General features: G+C 39.1%; 2 protein-coding genes across 2 annotated transcripts; both read right to left on the bottom strand.

Annotated features, from left to right (window-relative positions):
- Positions 1-5,102: 5,102 nt before the first annotated feature.
- On the bottom strand, positions 5,103-6,347 carry LOC115929837. The gene has a single exon (XM_030999850.1). It carries the CDS (start codon positions 6,345-6,347, stop codon positions 5,103-5,105), a length of 1,245 nt encoding a protein of 414 aa, XP_030855710.1.
- A 166-nt stretch (positions 6,348-6,513) lies between these two features.
- On the bottom strand, positions 6,514-7,692 carry LOC593649. The gene has a single exon (XM_003728432.3). It carries the CDS (start codon positions 7,690-7,692, stop codon positions 6,514-6,516), a length of 1,179 nt encoding a protein of 392 aa, XP_003728480.3.
- Positions 7,693-26,298: the final 18,606 nt, after the last annotated feature.

Below are 26,298 nucleotides of genomic sequence, written 5' to 3'. Positions count from 1 at the left end.
AGATTTCTATACTTGAGCAAGAGTCCCTCTATCACTGCCTTTACATCTAATATGTCGAAATATGATTGACTGCGAAGGCAGACCAAAAGAGTACTTTTAGTTCATGTGTGTTTGCAAGAATCTTCAGTAAATTCAAGGAGGCAGACTTATTCAGAAAAAGGGAAGGAATATAGCCGCACCGCACCGCGCCCGCGCAGTCCCCGTACTGCGCCGGTAGTAGATCTAGTACTACCGTAGACAGTGGTACCGAACAGTTGATTTGAACTTGTTGGCAAATTACATAGAATATTTCATTAATCCTTTGATTTGAGACTAAGTCTATGTTGAAATAAAATTATAACCTAATTGTTAGTGTTATTCCGATTCATATTTTCTCATCAAATTCAAAGTAAAAGGGACATCTATGATCTTATTTTTGATACGTGTAGACCGTAGATCTACTGTAGTCTGTACAAACAAAGCCATAGGCATAGCGCAAAGCATAGGCCGCGCATAGGCTAGGCCTACACCATACACACACACATATTGACAATGATTAAGTTTGATCAATACTCTACTAAGTAATAAAATAGTAAGTTAGTTCACACCGCGACATTAACGGCAAAATATATTCTACTCATCCCACATCTACTGTAGATCTAATGAACATTATGAAGAGGAATCAAATATGAAGGCCGAAAACTTACATTTCTTTAGAGAAAATTGACTCAATGACTTAATTTGTTGTGTAGCTAGACATAAAACTTGCTGGTAATAAGATACATTCAAAATCATCGAATACGCGATATCGCGCGGTGTCGACATTATGTCCACTATCGGAAAAAATTGGCCCATGGGACTCAAGATTTTTTTTTTTTTTTTTTTTTGGGGTGGGGGGGGGGGGGGGGTGTGGGGTGGGGGGGTCACGTCGCGTTTCCTTTTTGTTAATTCCACCTCCACTCTTTATAGATACTTGGACAACCTTTTTGGGTTTAATTATGTAGGCATGCAGTGGCGGATCCAGGGGGGGGTTGGGGGGGTTGCAACCCCCCCCCCCCCCCTTGGCGGCCCAAAAAAAAAAAAAAAAAAAAAAAGGAAAAAAAGAAAAAAGAAAGAAAAAAAAAAGAAAAAGAACGCACGCTGGAGAGAAACCCTTTCAAGTGCAATATATTGAGAAGATATTCAACTCATCAGGTAACTTAACCAAACACATGATAACTCTGGATATAACTGTGTATTTAACTGTTACTTGATTTAAAAGACGTTATCATGCACTGCTTTTTATGGTCTCCATTGTGTTAATAGATGCCAGGAAAACATCACTTACGGGGTTCAAATAAACCCCCCAAAAAAATCGGCTCGCCGCTTCGCGGCTCGTGGACGATGCTCCGCATCGTCATTATTTTGGTCAACCCCCCCCTTAGCAAAAAGCTAGATCCGCCCCTGGCATGGTGTGTGCCCTGCTACCCCCTAAGTCTTTTTATTCCCCCTATATATTTCTGTTCAAACATTAGAGTCTACTAACGGATCTACGCCTGGTTTAACCTCATGGAAGTTCTGATTGAGTAAGTTCCAATAATGAATGCAAACACGCGATAGAGGCGTTGAAAAGGATGCACGTCGACTGACTCATAGAACGAATGAAAAGGGGGAAAACACGGTTTAGAATTTTTTAGTGTAAATGTAATGCTGCCTTATGGGATGAAGCAATTAACAAGGAGACAAGAGAGCTTTAATACTCTGCATCATTTCCAAATTTGAAAATGAAGTAACTTAACGTTCAAGTCTGTTTTTTCGATTTTTCTTGCTATTGGCATTTGTCCTTTCAGTTATCGTGAAGAAGAAAAAATCTCAGGCAGAAGCACTGCGTTCGATGCCACGCATTCCTTGGAGAAAGAAAAAAACCCGGTGTGTATAGGTTTAAGTAATACCAATCCTCCGGATTGTTCGCCTTTTAATATTATCGAATTTGATATCTTACCTTCATTGCTGTTCAACATATTTTTATGGTAATTTTATGGAGCTTTTGTCTTTAAAACATAATATATTCCTACCGCTGAAATAATTAGGCATTATACAATAATGATTGTTCTGTTTGTTACCTTATTTGAGATCTCGAATTTATTACGCCAAAATGAGAGAATCTAGATACAGAACGAAAGAAAGAGCGAGAGAGAGAGAGAGAGAGAAGAGGAGAATATAGATTAGAGAGAGGAGAAAAGAGATATAGAAAGGGGATATAAAGCTTGAATTAGGGAAATAGAGATAAGGAAATGTGGAGAAGAAATATATCTAGATAGAAAATGGAATAGATAGAGAGCACTATTTTTCCTCTTTTTTTTTTGCTCTACGGGTGGAAGGGGAAGGGTAGTAAGCAGTATTTGTTTACCCAACACCCCCCCCCCCCCCGTCCCTTGAGACAGGGGGAGGGGGCCCGTCTTCTTCTTTTTCTTCAAAAAGGATAAATTTACCTGTTTTGGGGGCCAGGGGAAGGAGCCCAGTGACGGATCCAGGGGGGGCCCGGGGGCCCGGGCCTCCCCCCCTTGAGAAAAAAATCATGCAAAATCACGCGATTTTTACCATTTTGGGGGTTGGGCCCCCCCCCCCCTGGCGCTCAAGGGGGGGGGGGGGTGCAAATTTTAAAATTTTCGAGGACCAAAAAAAAAATTGTGATAAACCCCCCCCCCCCCCCCCCCCCCCCCCCCCCCCCATTTGAGCGATTTTTTCGGCTGACTGAGTCGTTGCGATTTTTTTTGGGACTCAAAAAAAAAAAAAAAAAAAAAATGTCCGCTTACCCCCCCCCCCCCCCCCCCCCCCCCCCCCCCCCCCCCCCCACTGAGCGACTTTTCGGCAGGCGCGATTTTCAAATTTTCGGGAGCAAAAAAAAAAAAAAAGTTGGACCCCCTCCCCTAAGAAATCCTGGATCCGCGCCTGAAGGAGCCCGCCTACACCCCCTCCCCCGGGGCCCCCTTAGATCCGCCACTGTCTGAATGTTCTATATGAAGGTCCTCAAAGGGAAAAAATGGTCATTGTTTCACATCGTTGCTCTTTGGAAATAGCTTTTTCCAATCGCCGGTTATTTCAACAGCTGTCGAGATTCAATTTTTATCAATTCCGTTGAGTTATTATGCTGTGGCTTCAAAGGACTTTCCCATTGACCCATTCAATTTGGCAAGCAATGTGGCGTATAGATGACGTTAATTCAGCACAAACACCCTCATCCACCAACTGTCTATTTAAACAAAGAGTCCTGCCAATGCCGTGTAATTATGATACCATGACGTTTAATGCGCAAAGCAATGCACAACGACTGAACTTCTGAAGCGAAGTGACGTGTAGTAACCTGAAGTGTGGTTCAATCTGTATATGAACAAACAAAACATAAACAATAATAAATACCTTGCTTATAAATCAACAATCACAAGCATTATCCAATACTGCTCTATTGTAAGCCAAATAGCGGAATCTTATTACCACTTAACTGCTTTAATTAGCTGGACTTCATCAATATTCATGAACATATCATACAGAACGTCCATTTACACCCACTGACTGTCAATGTCAGGAGTCAAATTGTACACAACTCAAAATTAACAAAGCCAGTTTTGTGGCTAAATCATCCTTTCACATATACTGAGTAATTTATCTACGGTTATCTTGCCTGATAACCTCATAACATTTATATCTCTAACCTTACATGTCATTATTTATGTTTCATACGTGCCTTATCAACTCACATACATGTACAATCCTATGCACTTGTTTATACATGCTCATGCGAGCAGCCATTTTGAAATGCCCAACCATGTAGCTATTTCATAACACTTTTCATCAATACGGTCACTAATAATCCTTAAATTATCACAAATTAATAATCATACTACTCTTTAACATCTTAACTACAGGATTTGACATGAATTAACACTTACAACATTGGGTCTCGACAGGATTGACTTGATTAATAGTCGGTGAAATCACTGGGTAAATCTTCCCACTCACAGAAGTATTTGCTGTCCGTAGTAGTAAACGCCCCCACCGGCCAAACTAAGTTATTACGAAAAAGACGACAAAATTCTGTCCGCAACATCCCGGCCCCTTAAATGTATAGTACCGGTATCAAACTTTACATTTATCCAAACAAATTAATTTAAACTAAAAATTCCACTTCCATCCTAAAGCGTAGTTTAACTTTAAATGTGAGCATCTATATAAAAAGATCAAAATACATTCAAATATAAACTCCAAAAAAGTAACTTGATAACTCCATAATGAATTTGAAGCAAATCCACTGTTGTGTACTGTCTACAAAACAAGCTATTTGTCTGTGTAACATAAACTCAGCTGAGCTGCACCTTTCAATGTACACAATGTTTTAGTATAACACTGCAATTCCTTTGGATCTTTCAAATAAATGAAATGCATGGTCATTTTCTATCTTGACCCTAGACTGCAAAATTATATATATTTTTTTAACAAGCATTCATAAAAAGCTATCACAAAGAAATCATTTCTTTACATGTCATACCAAACATCGGTTTGTCAAGAGATATTCATAACCAAATAATGAGTATTTTGAATTTCCAGACTCATTCGTTTAAATCAAAGTAGTCTTTAAGTCAGACCCAAAAATGAGTTAGTCTTAAATTTCAGACCTTATGAATAATTTGGTGGTTAGTCTAGTTTCCAAACCCTTCATTACCTTCAATGGATAGTCTAGGTTGCAGACCCTAAATTTCTGCAAACTAATAGTCTTTGCACCAGACTAACCTTTGCTCTGTTCCAAAAATAACAAATTTGCATGGTTATCTCTTTACAAATCCTTTACAAACATACATTCATCAAATAACAGATTTCTCTAAATTCAGAAATACCAAATTTGTGCTCGATGTGATAACAGCTAAGCGTTCGTCCAGTTCAGTTAGAGTTCTATGTTGCCGATTCTATTAAGCACAGTTTATGAATCGGTCTCACTAGAGTGGTTGATTTTGTTTTCACCTTTGCAGTCCTGACCAAATTGTCTCTGCCAGCAAATGTCTCAACAATCCTACCCATCAACCACTGATTTCTAGGCAAGTCATCCTTAATCAACACAACATCACCCTCAGTTAGATTTCTCGTTGGCACTAACCACTTCTGTCGTTGTTGGAGGGCAGGCAGATACTCACGAGTCCACCTGCGCCAAAAGACGTCTGCGAGAAATTGGATTTGACGCCATCTCCGTCGACTGTACATGTCACTCTTACCAAACACATCAGAGGGAATACATTGCTCTGACGTAGGAGGAGGAGATGGTTTGGCGTCAAAGGTTCTGGGTCCCTAACATCGTCAGAAACCACGGTGAGCGGGCGACCGTTGATAACAGCTTCCACCAGACACATCAAGGTAGATAAGCCCTCATCAGAGAGAGCCTGTTGCTTCAGTAGCGCACTTAGGACCTTTCTGATAGTCCGGATCTGTCTTTCCCAGGAGCCCCCCATATGAGAGGCACTTGGAGGGTTGAACTTCCAATCGATTCCCTTTTGCAACAAGTGATTCTGGATTTTCTGCTGGTTCCACTTCTGGACTCCTTCCCTCAGTTCACGATTACCTCCAACAAAGTTGGTGCCATTGTCACTCCTGATTACTTCTGGCTGACCTCTACGTGCCATAAATCTCTGCAAAGCGTTCAGAAATGAATCTGTATCTAACGAGTGTAATACTTCAATATGAACTGCACGTACCACCAAACAAGTAAAGATGCACCCGTATCTCTTCACCTGAGAGCGTCCTTGTTTTACCATAAAGGGACCGAAACAGTCTACACCAACATAGGAAAATGGTGGCTTCTCCGAGTGCACTCGATCTTCTGGTAGGTCAGCCATTTTCTGCGAGCTTGGAGCTGCTGACCGCTTTCTGCAAACCACACAGTCCTTCAGCACCTTTCGCACTGCCACTCTACCTCGTATCACCCAGTACTGCAACCTGAGTGACGACAGGACATATTCTCGTCCAGAATGCCCCAACGCTTCATGGAGATGCCGCACAATCAGCTTTACAATATGATGCTTCTTTGGTAGAATGATGGGATGCTTCGTCTGCTCTTCCACTGATGCATGCTGAAGGCGTCCCCCTACATGAACTAGACCATCATTCAACATCCTTGGGTCTAGTCTTAAGAGAGGACTAGATTTCTTTATTCTGCATTTCTGTCCTTTGCTTTCCTTAGCATTTTCTTGAAGGATTTTGAACTCTTCAGGAAAGCATTGTTGCTGAACATGTCTCAGTATGGCTCGTTCAGCTTTTCTCAAGTCTTCTGCGTCAAGTGTCCTCTTTACATCAAATGACGTTTTATGAACCTTGCTTCTCAGATAGTCCTTAACACGTAACATCCAGGCCACACTCCGTTTCAGCTGGTACCATGATGAGTATAACTGATGTACTCATCTATTACATCCTTTCCTTCATGATCAGATCCATCTTTACCAGACTGACTTGCCATATGAGAAGATAGTTTAGGCTGTTTGATTTCCTCATTATTCTCATCTATAGACTCCATCACTGTTGGGTCTCGTGGCCAGTTGTCTTCTGATTGCTTAATGAAGCTTGGTCTTCAGTCCACCTTGTATTCTGAATCAACTCCATTGCTGATTCCTCTGGACAGTTCATCTGCCGGATTGCTGTTGAGTCTACATGACTCCATTGATCTGAATTCGACCCCTCGTGGATAGCAGCAACTCTATTGGCAACAAACGTCTTGTATCGTTTCTCCTCATTCCTCACGTAGTTGAGCACTATCGTACTATCTGTCCAAAAATGAGATTCACTAATGGACAAGTCCAACTGTCTGCGAATCAGAGCATCTAGCTTAACAGATAGTGTGGCTGCCATCAGTTCTAGTCTTGGCACAGTGATCTTCTTCAAGGGCGTCACATGTGATTTAGCTATCACAATACTGCTATACACCTTCCCGTCAGTGTTTGTCAGTCTCATGTAGGACACTGCACCATAGCCTTTCTCAGAAGCATCTGAGAAATGATGTAGCTGACGATCAGATACCTCACCGAAGTCATGTGGCTTTAGACATCTATTCACAGTGAATTCTTCCATGTATTTCATGTCATCCAGCCAGTCTTGCCACTTCTGACACAAATGAGTAGGTAATGGATCATCCCACTCGAGCTTCATTGCTGTCATCTCTTGTAACAACATCTTGGCTTTCATCACATAGGGAGCAGCATATCCGTGTGGATCATACATTGTTGCAATGGTACTCAAAACTCCCCGTCTCGTCATGGGCTTGTCCTTAGGTATGACGTTATACATGAAACAGTCTTGTTCCACATCCCAGCAAATACCCAAGGCTCTCTCGACTGGTAGTGCATCCATAGATAGATCCAAACCAGCAATCTTCTTGGCTCTATCTTTGAGTGGGATAGTCTCCATCACTTTTGGGCTGTTGCTAACCCACTTGCTTAGTCTAAATCCTCCTTTAGCTAGAAGAGACCGAAGTTCATCAGCAAGCTTGACTGCTTCACATTCTCTAGCAACAGATACCAGACAGTCATCTACGTAGAAGTTCTCCTTCACAGTCTTCACAGTCTCTGATGAGTATTCATCTTGGTTGTCTTCAGCAGTCCTCTTCAAGATTATAGCTACAACAGCTAGGACTCCAAGTCCCACCAAATAAGTGAGCACACATGCGATACACTGTGGGAGTCTTGTCAAGGTCGCCATCAGGAAACCACAGAAATCTCAGGACATCTCTGTCTTCTACAGGGACGCGGACTTGATGGAACATGGCCTCTATGTCGGACATTAATGCCACTGGTTCCTTCCTGAATTTCAGCAACACTCCCTGCAAGTTGTTTGTCAAGTCCGGCCCTGTAAGACCACATCGTTAAGAGAGATCCCCTTGTGTTTCGCTGCACAGTCAAACACTATCCTTAATTTATCTGGTTTCTTTGGATTATGGACAGGATGATGAGGAAGGTACCAACACGTCTTGTCTGAGGACTCATCAGTCACGGTCTCAGCATACCCTTTGCGTACTAGGTCTGCTATACCTTCCTGATACCGCATATGTAGGTTCCTGTCCTTGAGCAACCTCCTTCTCAGCGATGAAAGTCTCTGCTGTGCCATCCATCGACTATCCTCCAAAGGTGGTGGTCTTTCCCTGAATGGAATTGGTAGCTCATAATGACCTTCTTTCATCTTTGCGTTCTCATCCCACAGTTTGAGAACCTTCTTGTCCATTACAGACATGCCTTCAGGTCAGACAGAAGGGAACCAGTTGACTCTATAGCCCAAAACTGCTTTACCTGTTCATCTAGTGTTGAGTTCTCAGAGACGAAGTTCGTGGAGACATGGCCCTGGAAACCACCTGCATCAAGGGGGCCATTCAAAGTCCATCCCATCATGGTGCGAACTGCATATACTTCCCCTGGGTTTCCCTTTCTCACTTCCAGAGGGATTAGTGCTTGCGAAGCATCCTGCCCTATAAGCATATCAACTTGGACATCATCTATGGTTGGAATGTTCAGATCAGATAGATGCTGGTACTTCCTGATATCTTCCCTCTTGGCAAGATGCTCAGGACTGACATTTATCTTTGACTTGGTATAGACTCTTGGTAGATTAACCTTCTCGCCTGTAGTCTTGCCTTCAACTTGCAGACTGATCACCACAGAGTCCAAAGTGCTATTGGCATTCTCTAATGTTGAAATAGACAACGTCTGCTTCTTGCCAGATGCTCCTAGCCTGTGCATAAGGTCCTTAGTGCAAAAACTGCCCGTGGAACCACTGTCCAGAAGGGCAAATGTATCAGTAAATGTATCACAATCTGCAGCCTTTACTCTGACTTGGACAATAGGAAGTGCAATTCTCATCCCTCCGGCTCCTGTGATACTACTATGAGAGGCAATCGTATCACTGTTCTCAGATACATTATCTGAACCTCTTTGCTGTGTCATGTTTGGCGCAGTTCCCCTGTTGAAGACTGCGGAAAGTGAAGAAACTTTGTATGTTTTCTTCCACAACCGGCAACTGTACAAGTCCTGTTAAGCTTACACGCTGACGTCATATGTCCCTTCAGTAAACAGTTGAAACACAAACGTTCTTTCTTGGCGAAGTCAAACCTCTGCTGGGGTGACATTCCTTTAAACTTGGGACATCCAAACAGTTTGTGATCAAGGCCACACAAACTGCACTTCAACACGTCTTCACTCTTGACGCTGTACACTCCCTTGCTCCGGTTGTTAGGGACCTGCTCCTTCCTTCCAGAGATACCCTGTTTCCTTCCTTTCTGCTGAAGAGAGCCATATACCGGATCATTCTCTTCATCAGCTACCTCATCAACATAGGAAACAAGGTCAGCAAGGTCTGGTAGTCGGTCCTCCTTTCTCTGGATCCTCCTTGCTATCCTGATCCATCTAGATCGGAAGTAGACGGGTAGCCTTTCAATAATATCGGCTAATGTCCTTTGTGAACTTAGTTCTTGGTTGTACCCCATGGCATTTAAGGTTTCGTAGCACACTCGAAGCTCATCTGCCATGGCTCTCAAGGCTGGCCCGTTGTGTTGAGGAATGGGATTTCCCTCAGTTACCTTTCTTAACCAGGCGTCTGCAACCTTGTGTCTGTTCCCGAATCGCTCTTGCAAAAGAGCCTTAGCTCTCACATATCCCTTGTCTGGGCTCATCGCAGAACATGCTTGAATTATTTTTCTTACATTTCCTTGCAGAAATGAAGAAGTCTGGTTAGCTTTGCAGAGTCAGAGATCTTTGTGTTGTCTACATTTAACTGGAACGACCTCCAAAACTCCCAGTATTGCAGTGGGTCTCCGTCGAAGGTCATCAGTTCAGCTCTGGGCAGCTGTAAGAGCTCGATCAGTTCTAGATGCTCTACTCTAGACCTAGGCCTAATATCAGCTTCTGGGTGCTCCATTCCAGATCTACTACCTTGAGGCCTGATATCAGCTTGTGGGTGCTCCATTCCAGACATACTTCCTTGAGGCCTGATAACACCAGTTTCTTCTTGGTGCACCCTTTCCTCTGCTTCTGCTACCTTTAACCTGGTCTTTAACATCAGTGCATCCTTCTGTTGTTTCAGCTTTAACTCTGCCAATTGTAACTCTTGAAGTTCTTTAAGGGCCTCTACTTCTGCTGTAAGGGCTGCCCTTTTCACCTTGGACCTGACACTGGAACTGACACTGACGACAGAGGCACACTGGCTTACACTATCTCCAGGCTGGATTTCACTAGCGATGCTTCTGCTGCATTGCAGGGCTGAGTCTTCCGGTCTATCCGGCTTGGCCTCACTCGAAGTTTCAGTACTTGAGGAGCTCATGGTGACAGGTGACAGTTAACACAGCTCACAATAAGCCTGTTATTGAACTATAGATGACGTTAATTCAGCACAAACACCCTCATCCACCAACTGTCTATTTAAACAAAGGAGTCCTGCCAATGCCGTGTAATTATGATACCATGACGTTTAATGCGCAAAGCAATGCACAACGACTGAACTTCTGAAGCGAAGTGACGTGTAGTAACCTGAAGTGTGGTTCAATCTGTATATGAACAAACAAAACATAAACAATAATAAATACCTTGCTTATAAATCAACAATCACAAGCATTATCCAATACTGCTCTATTGTAAGCCAAATAGCGGAATCTTATTACCACTTAACTGCTTTAATTAGCTGGACTTCATCAATATTCATGAACATATCATACAGAACGTCCATTTACACCCACTGACTGTCAATGTCAGGAGTCAAATTGTACACAACTCAAAATTAACAAAGCCAGTTTTGTGGCTAAATCATCCTTTCACATATACTGAGTAATTTATCTACGGTTATCTTGCCTGATAACCTCATAACATTTATATCTCTAACCTTACATGTCATTATTTATGTTTCATACGTGCCTTATCAACTCACATACATGTACAATCCTATGCACTTGTTTATACATGCTCATGCGAGCAGCCATTTTGAAATGCCCAACCATGTAGCTATTTCATAACACTTTTCATCAATACGGTCACTAATAATCCTTAAATTATCACAAATTAATAATCATACTACTCTTTAACATCTTAACTACAGGATTTGACATGAATTAACACTTACAACATTGGGTCTCGACAGGATTGACTTGATTAATAGTCGGTGAAATCACTGGGTAAATCTTCCCACTCACAGAAGTATTTGCTGTCCGTAGTAGTAAACGCCCCCACCGGCCAAACTAAGTTATTACGAAAAAGACGACAAAATTCTGTCCGCAACATGGCGAATAGAATTCTTCTTATCTGATATTTTCTCTAGCAATAAAGAGGCCCATCAATGCAAGCGCGAAATTGAATTTAGATCTTTATATATATAAGACTATTTATGCGCAATAGGCTTCTTCCCTGCATGGTGATATGACTATGTGCAAGGTCATAAATCAGGGAAAGGATTTTTTTTCTTCTCGCAGTTCAAACGGTCATCAGGATTTAATTTCAACCTTTGAAATTTAGGCATTTTATGCCCCAAAAACCTCGATAATGCTGCTCATGCATGATGCATGTCCTTGAGAAATAAATGGGCCGTTTCTATCTCAATTTCGAATATCGCTGTCATGAGATAACGTTGCTCCAGGATGATCTCTGAAAAATTATACGCGACTTCATACTCAGCATTAAGTTTAAAGATGTGTTCGACAGAGAGAAAAAAGAACCCCATCTCCGTTTCATAATAAATGGGTTCCGCAATTACCTACTATTACTCGAAATCAAATTTGGTGATTAGTCAGAGGACAATTTCGCGAGTAATCATGGTTATAGGCCTACTATAATGATATTCATCATGATCTTAGGTTTGCAAACTATACATGAATAGACAGGAACAAAATGATTAGGGAAACGTGAAGGATATAGCTCCGTGGGGCAAAGGCCATTTCATACCATCGGTTCGTAATTATCTAAGAATTTTGTAATAGAATAGACAGAACCTGCATATGATTTTTGTTTTTCTTCAGATGTTAAATGAAACAAATTAATAAAAAGAAATTTAAAAAAAAGGGACATCGTATAATTGATTTGAATCAGAACAAACTGCCACGCACAAGTTTTGGCAATGGAGAATCAGTAATATATATTTTATCAAATCATAACATTTTTAACACAACTAGCTCGGCACTTAAAAAATATATATAAGATAATGTTTTGACGAATTCTGATACTGTTGATCGTGAATTTCTATCGCAATAATTATAGGAAACAGCTGACTGGAAATCAATTCTTTGGAAACAAATTCTTTATGATAAGCTCTTAACAAAATAAAAAAAAAGGGCGGATGACTTGTTGACTCGACCAACTCTACACCATTAATAGTAGTATTAAGACTAGAAAACAGCCGATAAAAGATTTTAAAAACAATTACATTTTATCTAAAAAAAAGTCTATTAATATAGTGCTAAAATGAATTAAGTATTGCATTAACAAAAAACATTCATCAACCTGTTAACATGCTCAAAGTCATGATACATCGGGGCCAGTGATTAGGAAAGTTGGCCAACAAGGTTCCAGCTGAGCTGCTTTGTTGGGCAAGCACTAAACAAGATAATACGCCATGTTGTAAAAAACTGAATCCCGATGGCCAAACCTTGTGTATAGATGGCTCTGTGATAAATTAATGTTTAGCACCCTCTCTTCATCGTGACTGCTATTAACTATTCAGCATATCCGTGGTAGAGATATAAATCTTAGCTGAAATTTTATATTTTTTAACGATACCTGTACTTGGCACTATGACACTCATCCGAACTTTCTCGTCCAAACTGTCTCATTCTTCCTATATTTCTTGTGCGCCTCGGAATAGTGCTCATTGTCTAGATAGACGGCGCTATACAAATGCCTATTATTATTAAATCATTTTGTCACAATTTTCATGAAAAGAGGTAAGAAAAAATATTCCAACTTTATAGGCAACAGGTAATGTATGTTGTTTATGACACAATTACATAAACACTACATAAATAATTACATAAACATAAACAATTACATAAACAATTACATAAACAAGAATTTTAGTTCACACTTCTATGGAATGCTAGGTTTCATCTTTCTCCTTCAATATTCATGACAAAGATAATCTATCAAAGACTTTGTTGAAATTCAGTTCATACTCATATTATCTTTTTCTTCCCATTTCATTGCAAAATTATTCTTTTTGGACACTTTTCATTGCAGGATTAAAATAATCTGTACAGAGTTGACAACAGGAAAATGTGTCATTACTATTTTTTTTTGCTCACTGATACAGATGTTAAAAGTTAATATTCAGGCAAAAGACGCAGCGCTCTATACTATAGTAATGAGGTATATTCTGCACTGCACTGCACTGTTTTGATGAACTTGTTTTGATGAACTTGCTTGTCGGCCAAGGTCAAGGCTGTTTTAATATCCTGCTCGGTAATAATTGCTATTTTTTTCATTTCCCCAAATTATATAAATCACATATGAAGTCAATTAATCTGACCTTTCTTCGAAATTAGTCAGCGTGGAATGTGATTAACTAATACAAAGCGGAGGCCATTGCAATAACTTTAAATGAAAATGGGCCTCGTAATAATTCGTTTCCAAATGACATTTTGGATCTGAAGAAGGCAGACAAAGTTAATTACGCGCCGTTTTTACAACATAATAATTGCAAGCACGACTTGCATACCTTTTTCAAAGAGCAGAATCCAGTCCAATGTTTATAAATGGGCTCGCGTTGTTATTGAAATGATAACCCAGCTAATCAAGTAGGCATTTTTTGTACCCACTGTATTTAGGCCTTCAGTGTAGAAGCAAAGATTCGAATCGCATGCCATGTGATCCACCCGCCCCCCTCCCACTCAGTGTTATTTAGGGTACGCGTATGCATGTTCCCTCCTTTTGAAAACACCCCCTAAGTCCGGTGTGTAAAGTCAATACGGGCCGGATTTTTGTGTACTACGAGCCGGACTTTGGTGCGTGAAAAGTACCCCTTTACCGGACATTTTGGGAACACGCATGCGGTCCCTCCGACCCCGAAGTGGGGGGGGGGGGCGGGGTGATCCATAGCTTGCATAATCCACGAGACAACGACACCACTATACGGCTTACCCTTGCATCCCTTTTTTCTTCTTAATACAGGATACAGGCCTTGTCCCTATTTTCGTTTCATCTCATTCCTTTTTTTTTTGCCCCCTCTCGTTCATTTTATCTGAGGTACAATACGACGCAGGTGCGACCTAAATCTCTCTGGTTTAGCTAAGCTAAAGTGCTTTCAGGACACCTTGATTTCTTTTCATTTATATTCCCTGCCCAGGGCAATGAACAACCGAGTTCACATCGATATGGGAATCAGTGGACTTATACAAAAAAGGGCTTCTCATAAGGGTTTTCTTTTTCTCCAGTTCTGAAGTTTGTTCTTTCTTTAAGGTAGAAATCATAACCTCATTATCGGAATCTTACGGCTTAGGAGTATTGATATACTTTGAAAGTGACCTTGTATTCTGATGACAATTATCGTGTATAGCGTACATAAAACATTCGAAATAATATATTCTGATTCAATTCGTGGTAGGAGGCATCTCTCTTTGAAGCACTCCTTCTCCAAGGGAGGGGGGGGGGGGGGGGGTTAGGAAATAATAGTTAGGGGGAAAAAGATAGCCTATAAGTCTTGTTCAAAAAGAACAACAAAATTACCAATTTAGGAAGTAAATTCCTATGCCGGTGTCCCAAAAGATGTGTTCCGGCCAGGCGATTTGTTACACTGGAACCAATCGGCGGAATATTTAACCGCCAATTTGATCCCATTTGCCGTGGTCACGCAATCATACGTATGGGATAATAAAACACCCTGAATCAAAATGTACTATTCTAATCTGCCTTCGCAGCCAAACTTCTCTAAATCATCTACACAAACTACTGAAGCGCACGCAGTTGCCAATTTAAGAACCATTGTAAAAAGGCACAGATTCTCTAGCTACCTAAGAGTGCAACTCGATCCAGCGGGTTATGGGAGTCGTGAATATGCATATTATAGTGTGACGGCGGGTCATTTGCGGTCACATCGTACAGATCTTTTAATTAGAGATCAGAGGCTAGTTGCCAGATGCCGTCGCATGGCAACCACTTTGCTTTGCTTGTCCTGAACATTATTATTTGGGTCAGGATGTTCAGCATGCAACGGCTTCATAATATGCTATTGACTCTAGATTTCATCAATCCACTCGATTATTAATGTTTATATAACTATTATATAAATTTTGCTAAGATCCCAATTGGTTTACGTGTAAAAAGTGTCTTTGTGCGAGCGTGGATACTATTACATTGTGTGTGATTCCCAAATGATCCTAAAGTTCAGCGTCTCAGATTTTCTGTGATTTTTAACCTATCTTTACTCAAGAAAAGGACAAGGCAAGAATTCTTTTTAGATTTTTTTGTGTGAATTCTTTTTTTTTCTTCAAACTTATATGGACTGCTCTAATATTCGAGGCATAGCTGTTTCTATACTGAATCTCATAGCAGTCAATATATCTATAATATTATCGATTCTCTGCAACACCAACCCCGGTATAAAGACATGGACCAATTATCACAAAAACTATTGCCTATAATTTAGGACCAAACTTAAAACAACTTTGAGGCCCCTTTATTCCTTTTAAAAAAAATGTTGAGGGGGGGGGGGAGGGTATAAAAATGTCGATTTAGGGGTGGAAAGGGTGTCATATGAGGGTATTATTTTGACTGGAAGGGGGGGGGGGGGTATGTTTGCATTCGGAAAAGTGTCTGCCCACGTGTTGATGAATTGTATGATGAGAAAAGAAATGAAAGGAAAGACGTGGTTACAAGAGGACCCTGTGCTAGCGGTTAGGCCTACATGCGCGGATATACGGATAGCATTAAAAGCTAACCAAATACCTGAATGATATAAAGCAATATAAAACTTAATTCGTTCTTGATTCGTTCCCAGATATAAGTAATGTTACCCGCACCCCAAAACCATGTCTCCATATAGGGCCACCGCAATGGATCCGAATTGAGCTTCTGTCTAATGTATATACACGCTTCAGGGAAGCAATCCGCGCGTTTAGGAAATGTACCGGCTGCAACACAGAAACCACAAGGGGAAGAAACATAACACAAAAATCAGCTTACATCACCCACTTCACACATTTTGAATGTATATTTAACCAACTTGAAGAGTACTGCCTGCTTTGGGTGTTCCAATTACGTCACTTTCTCGCAGCCTAGATCTCCACAACCTGTAATGCATATTTTAGATTATAATTAATAAGCCTTTTTCGCAGAATGAGGGGCATTTCATTCAGCCAGTAGGTACCAAAAAAGTAAATTATAGGAATAACATATTTTGTCTTTATTAGATCTGACGTCTTTGAGTGAATGGTATTTTTAAATCACCATGGTAACACGTCGTAAGCATGACCTAATCCTCATGTAGGTGTTACGTGTGTGACTTCAATTGATATTCGTTAAAATATAGTACGAAAATCGAATCTGCTTAAATTACAAGTTATTCTAGAATAATGTTTTTTTTTAGCACTGTTAAAGCTTCTGGTTGGACTGGTCATTGTATAACACATATTCATGTTTTACGTTAAAATTCAGAGTAATTTGTTTATCTAAATTGTGCGCTCTTTTACGCGAAATCACATGTTTTGTTTTAAACTTAACAAAACTTAGTTTAAATATCAATTGAATAGACTCCCCCACAAAAAACACCACAAACAAACAAACAACAACAACAAAAAACACAACAACACTTATTCCACTTAGATAACTCGATTCTCGACAGACTTTTGCATGGAAAGAGAGAGAGAGAGAGAGAGAGAGAGAGAAAGAGAGAGAGAGGGAGAGAGAGAGAGAGAGAGAGAGATAAAGAGATCTTTGAAAGTAAAGCGCATTATTGATAAAGACAATTTGTTATCGCATATATAATTGCCCGTCTTTCTAATATCAATATCACACACAATCGAAAGAAACTGCATATATCTCAATATCAAGTTTCAAATATTTTTGTAAGGCTTCGTGAGAATATCAGAAAGACAAATGTTATTTAATTATGTTGCCTCTTTCTCACGTTCCTTCTTGATCTACTTTCTCTCTTTGTTTTTAGTACTGAAAATATTCCGATCAAAAGAGCTTGGGAAATATGAAAAGACTGGAAATCTAATATTATATAAAATAGTTTTATGTTTCTTGATGATATTTCATACAAAGGATCTATGATAATATAGGTCACTTCTTAACCAGAGGAGGAAAGGCTCATGATTCAAATTAAATAATATATGATAATATGCCCCGACTTTCGAGTACGAAAATCGAATCTGCTTAAATTACAAGTTATTCTAGAATCATCTTGCAAAATATTAAAATGAAAAAAGTAATGCTCCTTGAAGTACGGGAAGAAAAATTCGAGCTTAAAGATAAAGGTGAGTTCTGGTCATCCGATTGCATTGTGAAAGAAAAGGTGTGGAATGGATCAGAAAAAGTTGATCATGTAGCATGTTAGTATTGGTGTGTACTGCAGAATTCTGGAGTCATCAACATCATAATAAATTTGGCCCAGTCTTGGTAAAGTAACAAGCACTGTACATAGAAATATGTTTATGGGACTACACAAATGGTGTCGGGGCTACCAACATTGATTTCCTAATCTTTCTATGCTCATTACTCAGCCAGTATACATTTACTACCAAAATTGTTTGGCAGATGACATTTATTTGTAATATTGAACATTCAGTGTAAGTTTTGTTTGATTCTGTGAGAATTCATTACAAAAAAAAATTAAAAAATAATAATAATAATATTTAATTTTTATACAGCGCTTAATACAAATGTCTCTAAGCGCTTTAAAAATATACACACCAGAACTCACCTTTATCTTTAACATTCGTCAACGAACCGTAGGCTTCGATAATTGCGGAAGAACACTGTAGGTTGAAATGTAATCCAACCTTTGTCACATTACAGTAATAAGTTCATTTGAATGAAAGCAGAAAAATAAAAGAAATAGAAATGGTGGAAGTTCAAATAAATCGGACTTACAATGAGAAATGATGAATTCTTGAAAAATTAGATCATGAGAATCTCAAATCGGCAAATTGGTCAGTTATGTGTGTAAAGTCAGGGACAATTCTTCCGTTTGTCGTGTACAAAATATCATTAGTGTCTGTTATAAGATGATGACGTGGATCCTAATCAAATGATTGGTTGAGAGCATACACGTGACCAGGCATTCAGTTGGCCTAACACGTTATTTTGATAACGACCGGTCATTATCAAATGTTAATGACCGGTCATTATAGTAACATCATGTTATCAAACATCATTTCATCAAACAAATAAAATATAATCATATAAAACAAATAATATTCATCATTTTGTTCGGGCATTAGTAAAATTACCCACACCCGGTACCTTCAAAACAGTCCAAATACCCTCGGCTATCGTCTCGGACGTACTGTTAGCCTGTTCCAAAGGTACCTTGTGTGGGTAATTCTTACTAATGCCCTCACTACTGTGTACTATTTGTATATTCTTCTCCTAAACGCCTTCTCTCTTGGGGGCACTGCTAAAAATATATTGTGGATAGCATAATCATCATGATAAGTGTCCTCTAAAAATAAAATAGCTGCCTATTCCAACATTTTCGAGAAATTGACATTTAAGTCGTTTTTGTGTTGGAACAAATATTTAATGGGAAAGTTGTCCGCCACAGTGACATTACCAAAACAGCCAGTTTGAAATTCCCATAAGTATAGTACATGATGATTACACATTAACAAAAATCAAAACATTCTTGTTTTTTCGTCCAATTTCGATCGAACTTTCACTAATCTGCTTTTTTGATTATCTGATTTCATTTAGAAAAAAAGTACTTTTAAAAAAGATTTCCCTTGACCTTACATTATGACCTTTGTGTGCACCTGAGGCGTCGATTAGTCGATTAGTCTTCTTGATTTGGAGGTAAAGAGAAGGTTGGAGTGGTTGGGGGGGGGGGGGGGAATACGTTGACTAGAAGCTTATGCGCAGCACATGTTAATCTAATCCCGTTACCTTGGCCGGGGGGGGGGGGGCGGGAGATAACTTATTCCATTAATGCGCCCTAGGACCGGCATCAATGCCTTTCATATTAATATATAGTTATACATATATGTTACAAATAATACAGCGATCTTTTATATAAATTGTACGAGCACAATTCATCGAGTTTGATTTGATAGAACGCAATCCTATACATAGTGGCAGGAATCAATTCCTTGAAATGCTAGAGGGGCTAGAGCGCCGTGATGGCAGCCGTGCTAAAGCCATGCAGGGTAATAATCGAGAGCGCCAGAAGTGTCAAGTCTGACAGACATGAGCGCTATACAAGAACCAACTGTTATTATTATTATTAGTAAGGGGGAATTTATCCTGGGGTAATTGTTCTGGGGGTAATTGTCCAAGGAGGAATAATTATCATCAGGCGGTCTGGATGCAAGGAGATTCCCCCTCTCTTTCTCTCTCTCTCTCTCTCTCTCTCCCTCTCCCTCTCTCTGTCTCGTCTCCTCTCTCTCTCTCTCTCTCTCTCTCTCTCTCTCTCTCTTTCTCCGCTCCTCTCCTCTCTTTCTCAATCTCTTTTTACTCTCTTACCTAAAAATCCCTCTTTTTTTTCCTCCATGATTTTCTTTTGGTTGGCCGAGAGAATTGGCTTATTTTTACTTGTCCTAAAGGCCTTACCAAATATCATGTCGCAGTCTTAGTCTTCACCTTTGTCAGAAAGCTATACAAGTTGGCCTATATCTGATTGATTACACGAAGCTAAGAGGTACACATATATCGATCTCTCGTCTAAAGTCTTATCATTTACAGAACAAAATGGCTAAAACACCTGTAGGCCCGTGTTGCTGAAACTTCAACTCACATCATAGATATTCTCATCATAGTGCAGGTGTTATGCGTATACTGATTCGGTAGCATCTGCAGGGCAAATATTGTTTTCAAATATACTATTCCTTTAAAAAGATTTCACTTTATTTCTGCTGAAAGCTCCCTGATTATTTGTTGGAAGGTCTATGCTTTTCCATAGCGTTTTAAAAATACTTTTGTCGCAATCTGGTTTGTTTATGGTCTAAAATTTAAATATAGCATCTACAACCAACAAATACTTTTACCAAGAGGTATGATAATTGTACAATATGTTTTTTTTAGACCTACCTAGCACTATAGTTCCACAAATACTTCGGATATCGCTCTTCGTGAAGGGCTTTGCGTTTATCATACTATCCTAAGCCTTGCACAGTAATTAAAGCTGAGTTTGAAATACTTTTTCTCAGGACGTACGCACTGAATATTAAATTAAAGATCGAATCCAAAACCTCAAATTTGAGTGTCAAAGGATTTACCACAGTGCTTCCACTATACATTAAAATCAGACTATAGGGGTGGGTGTTGAGAGGGGGGTCGACAGTTATGCCGAATGACGTCGCTTGGATGTATACGGCAATGATTCATATACATTTGAGTACCGATGCTTCAACCACTAGTGCAGAAGACCAACACCATCTCCGCGAATTCGTCAGTAGATAATAACACATTGGCAATCAGTTGCTAGTATCACCTGATACGACCTGTTGATCGAATGTCTTAATGGCATCACATTCGGAGAGTGGACCGCATCAAACTAAATTAGGCTCCTCTTCTACACCTCTCTATATAGTCTTCTCTATTTCTCTGTCTCTCTCTGTCTCTCTCTCTCTCTCTCTCTCTCTTCCTTTCCTGTTCCCGGCTTTTTCTCTACAATCTCTTTCTTCTTTTAATCATTCTTTCACGCTCTAGCATTCGCTCTTCAGTTTAACAAAAATATCTCACCCCTTCTATATTATTCATGACTGTTTATCATTTTCCCCTCTTTCTCTCTCTCTCTGTAGTTACCCTCACCCTCTCTCTCTCTCTCTCTCTCTCTCTCAATATCTTTCTATGATTCTCTTTGTGTTTCTCTACTTTTCTTTGTTCTCCACTATTCTCTATCTCTTCTCCCCATCGATTTATATCTCATATGAACTCCATTTACAAAAAAAAAAGTTTTCTCTCTCTATCTTCCTATCTCTCTATTCCTATCTATCTCTTCCTGTCTCTCTCTAGGCTCTATGTCTTCCTTCATTAATCCCTTTTATTTCACATGGTCTTTCCCATGACCTCTTTTCCACTGCATGTCCCTCGTTTCCATGCATTCTGTGCTTTCTGAAGGAAATGAATAAGTAATCTTCTGTCACGTCTTTCTCTAGCCCCTTCCACTCCCTCTATTTATTTCGTTTTTTCTTTCTTCATCTTCTTCCTTTCTCTAGCCTCCTTTGATCTCTCTCTCTCTCTCTCTCTCTCTCTCTCTCTCTCTCTCTCTCACACACACAAACACACACCCATCCTCTGTCTCCTCCCTCTCTCTCTCTTGATCGGAGTTTCATCTTTCTATCACTCTCTTTCACTCTCTTTCTCCCCTTTTCTTCGTCAACCTATGTTGCTGCTACCTGTTCTCTCCACCATTTTATGTCTATGGTTTCCATTTTTACAGTATAGTTATCTCCTTCTCTTTCTATTCTCCTACTTCTAGTTTACTATTATCCCCCCATCATTTTATCATTCACACTGAATTTTCTATGCACTCCTGAACTCTCATTCCACGGAGTGTCCCTTATCACAACTAGGGGATTATACATTATTCAATTTATTCAACCCTCCTGGACTTAACAACACACGGAAAGCAGCAACAGTATTATAATAAACGAACCAAGTTGTACCTGTGACGTACTGAATCTCCCTTCACCTCCTTATTCTGCTCCTGCGTATACATTATATGAATATGTATAAGGTCCGTAACACCTTCCCTTCCTTACATTCTGGTCTTTCTGAAGGAAAATGAATGAATAATCTTGACCCTTTTTTGATCTGTCATGTCTTTCTATAACCCCTCCCACCCCATCTATTTCTTTTTTCTTTCTTTATCCTTCTTTCTTTTTTATTTTCTTTCGTTCTCTCTTTCTTCCCGTTTGATCTCACTCTCTCCACTCCTTTAACAATCCTCTGGTGTCATTGACAATCTAAAAAATAAAGCCGTTGACTGCGATCAGGATCAATCACACTGCTAGTCTTGTCATACACCCTGTTCGCTCGAGCATCTTCTTGAAGACTTCTTCTTTTTCTTGCACAGGCCCTTGCAATCTTTCTTGAAAATTGAATCAAAACCTAGAGACAACGTTGTAATTGCTTGAGTGCCCAAGTTCGCGCACATGCATTACTGTGCGATTCAAATTCAACAAAATAAGCAACGAATTTCGATACTTATTCCTATTCGTGCACTAACTAGTAACAAATATTGAAAGTGCCATATTTAGGTGATTTTATTGAAAAAGCCTTTGAGATTTCATCGTTCACGTCAAAAATCTCGAACTGATTGTAATGTGAATAAGAGCGCAGACATGAAAACCTTTATTTTTGCAATGTCAAAATGACACCGTCGCCTTTCTTTGTGTCAGTATTCTTTCTCGAATTGTGACAAAAAGTTTGGCACAATTACTCTCTAAAATATAAGAAATAATATGGTTGTCAATTTCAAGGGAAATGTCAGATGCGCAGACATGGGTGACTCCGTCCAAACAAACCTCGAAATCACGGTTCAAAGAAGTGTAACGTGGATGCACGGTGCTACCATAGACGTAATATTACGTCTATGGTGCTACACCGCAACTTGATGACGTGGATAAGAAGCAACTGAGCTTGCTAGATCTGTGATTGGCTAACGGATAAGAAGAGGATTTCTCAGCTGAAACGAGAAGAGACACTTCAAGAGCTGCTCTCCAATAAAGTTTTAATTGCAGACACATTAGAGATGACGAGCCTGTCCGTCAACACGACTCACCAGTAGTGGATATGAGAGATGGGGGTGATGGGAGGGGGAGGGGGGGGGGGGGACCCTCCCGATCAGAAATCTTCACTCCAGTACCTATACGGAACATTACGAATCATCATCTATATGATTTTTTTCTTGCTTTACAACTAGTGAAGTGCCTCAATACAAATTATTTCATTCACCTGATAAGAATAAGAGTATTTCAATAGACAAAATCCGAACTGCGTACATTGGTTGGCCAGGTAGGACAAACATTATGGCTTGACCTACCTAGCAATTGTTTGCGTTCTGACTATTGACATGCCATTATTCTTGTCAGGTGAATGAAATAATGTATATTGACGCACTTGACAAACACTGATGCATTAAATTTGGTTACATTACGAAAATAGCCTAGACCCATTAGAATATAACGCAATGAACTGCAATTATTTTTAAGTTTGATGCGAAAAGGTGAAAGTGACTGATAAAATGTATTCTTTTTGAGTATTATTCTAATTATTTTGTATTTATTTATTTATTTAAATTTATTTATAATATCATTAGTATTTATTTATTTTATTCATAATTACAACATTATGATTACTATTATGTTTTTGTGGTGGGGGGGGGGGGGGGGTGGGGGAGGGGGAGGGGGTATGATTGGGTTTTTAATTTATTCTTCTCGAGACAAACATTTTGATTGGGAGGGGGAACCGCTATAAATGGTTTTACTTCGTTTTCCAGGCTAATTGTTATATGAAACCCGAAAAGAAAATGATGCTTACATCACAATAGTCATGATGAGTCAAAATTAAATAATGAGCTGGACACAACTGAAAGAGAGAGAGATAGAGAGAGAGAAACAAAACTTTAAACAGTTACTTTAACAACATCACACTTGTAAACTTGTAATTAATGGACACATTTGCAGACTAAAGCAAGAAAAAGAAGTGAAAAGTAATTGGGGAAAAATAAAGAGCCAATCGTGAAGAATAAGGAGAGAGAGAGAGAGAGAGAGAGAGAGACTGATTTTCTAAAGAAAATGATGCTTACATCACAGTAGTCATGATTAGTCAAGATTAAATAATGAACCGGATCCAGCTGAAAGAGAAAGAGAAAGAGCGAGAAAAAAAAACTTTAAACAGCCTAGTGGTCGTAAATTTCTATAAAAGTAATTGTAGTTCATTAACTAGCGGACCAATTTGCAAAATTCGTATAAAGCAAGAGAAAGAAGGGATTCAAAGAAGTGAAAAATAATTGAGGAAAAGAAAGGAGCAATCGTGGAAAATAAGAAAAGAGAAAGAGACTGATTTTCTAACAAAATGAGATAATTATGCATTCACTGCTTCTCCTAATTTATATTAGAAGTTATTAGATGAAGAAGCGGCTCTTAATTAAATGATTTGTTGAAAGCGTACACGTAAAAAGGCATTTATTTTGCCTAACACGTAATTTTACTAATGACCGGTCATTAGTAAAATCACATTATGAAACATCATTTTATAATTGTATACTAATGTCTGCTTTTTTAAACATTGTAATTTGTATATAGATCTACAACCAAAAACATGATGCATTGAATACGAAAGGCATGGTCATGTGGTTACCCGTTGGAAAGGATGTTGGGTTGTTTTGATATTTCTAGTCGAAGTCTTGACAAGTTAAAGTTTGAACAAAAGTTAATAAATTAAGATTGCCCTTTTCTCTGGTTTATAAGTGGACTAAATATATTGTCAACAAAGGTTTAAAAAGTGCGTGTACAATTTGATAGGAACGAATTCCTAGGATGCTTTCGTCTACCACGCATAATATGGGAGTATAGAAGTATAAAGTGTGTCAGCGAGGATGCTAAAGAATTGCCGATAATTATTCAAAGAACTTGTAGACTTTATGGGGAAAGTTTTTTTAGTTTCGTTTATTTTTAATAAAAAAAATTAAAAAAATTCAATAATTTTTTGAGGAATATTCAATAATATCTTCCAAGGATTGGATGAAAAAGAGGAGAAATCGTGGATAAGAAGTAGGAAGAAGAAGAGGAAGAGGAGGGGAGGAAGAGAGAGAGAGAGAGGGGGAGAGAGAGAGAGAGAGAGAGAGAGAGAGAGAATGAAGTGGATAGGAGGTTGGTTCAAGTGGTATCACAAATTGTGTGTGAGGGGGGGGGGGGGGGAGGGAGTTTCAATATCAATTACCACGTTTCGTTTCGATAAACTTTGACTATGTTTTCCTCTGAATATAATTTCATAATGTTGTTTTTACTTTTGATCTACCACAACACCTTTGTACTTCACTTAAAAATAGGTGCGAAATCAATTGTATTTTTAACTGTATTTTGTCGGATTCATGGATCACCAATCGATCAAACTTTCATATCGCGCGCACGGAACGGATAATTTTCAAGACTTGGCTTGTAATATCTTGTACTGAGTTTCATTTCGAGCCGAGACAGTGCCAAAAGCACGTGTAACTGAACACCTTTATACGAAAGAGACAAAGATGCATTGATTCCTCGCGTTCCTCTGGGGGACATCGCTTTGTTTCATCTCGAAATGAATGGAATATCATATGACAGGCTAAGTAATATTGAAAACTTGTTTTATGGGCCATAAATCCCACAGATTTTCGTCTCTTTTTCTTTATTTGTTGGGTCTTCTAGTGATCGATCGTTATTGCGGCGTATACCTGTTTTAAACCGGCTTGTATTGAATAAAATCAGGAAAAATCCGGATTCATTTCTTTCCAACCCTCGTCGATTTAGTTTTGCAACACTGAGAGTAATCACGAAGGTGCGATCAAGAGAAGATTACAGTTCAATGGAAATCCAGAGCACTTTCGAAGTTATTGATATTTATTTAAACAAAAAAAATGTTTGGAAATGACTTTCTTCTCGAAATTGGCCAATGCTTTAAGTATTGTATATTCCAATTTCTCTTTACAAAAAAATAATTCAAAACAAGCATCCTCGAGACGTTTTATCTGTCATAGTTTATTAATTAATTAATTATTACTTCAAATTCTATTGTAATACAAAAAGTCCAATTTATAATCACTTCTTATATGCTATGCAGGTTGTGTATAAGAAGATAGAAAAGGAAAGGAAAGTGAAGAAATTAATTAAAAGTAAAGTAAACAAATAAAGAAATAAAGAATGTAAGAACAAGAAGAATGGGGAGGTGGGTGGGAAGAAGAAGAAGAAGAAGAAGAAGAAGAAGAAGAAGAAAAAGGAGGAAGAAGAAGAAGAAGAAGAAGAAGAAGAAGAAGAAGAAGACGAAGACGAAGAAGAAGAAGAAGATATAGAAGAAGGAGAGAAGGAAGAAGAAGAATTAAGAAGAAGAAGAAGACGAAGAAGAAGACGAAGAAGAAGAAGAAGAAGAAGAAGAAGAAGAAGAGAAAGAGGAGGAATTAAGAAAGAACAATGAATAAAACTTTTTATAC

This window comes from Strongylocentrotus purpuratus, unplaced genomic scaffold (genome assembly GCF_000002235.5).
Source record: "Strongylocentrotus purpuratus isolate Spur 01 unplaced genomic scaffold, Spur_5.0 spur5_contig_861, whole genome shotgun sequence".
In the NCBI taxonomy this organism is placed as follows: domain Eukaryota; kingdom Metazoa; phylum Echinodermata; class Echinoidea; order Camarodonta; family Strongylocentrotidae; genus Strongylocentrotus; species Strongylocentrotus purpuratus.
Note: the sequence above shows the minus strand (reverse complement) of the source record. Positions and strands in the feature narration are given on the sequence as shown.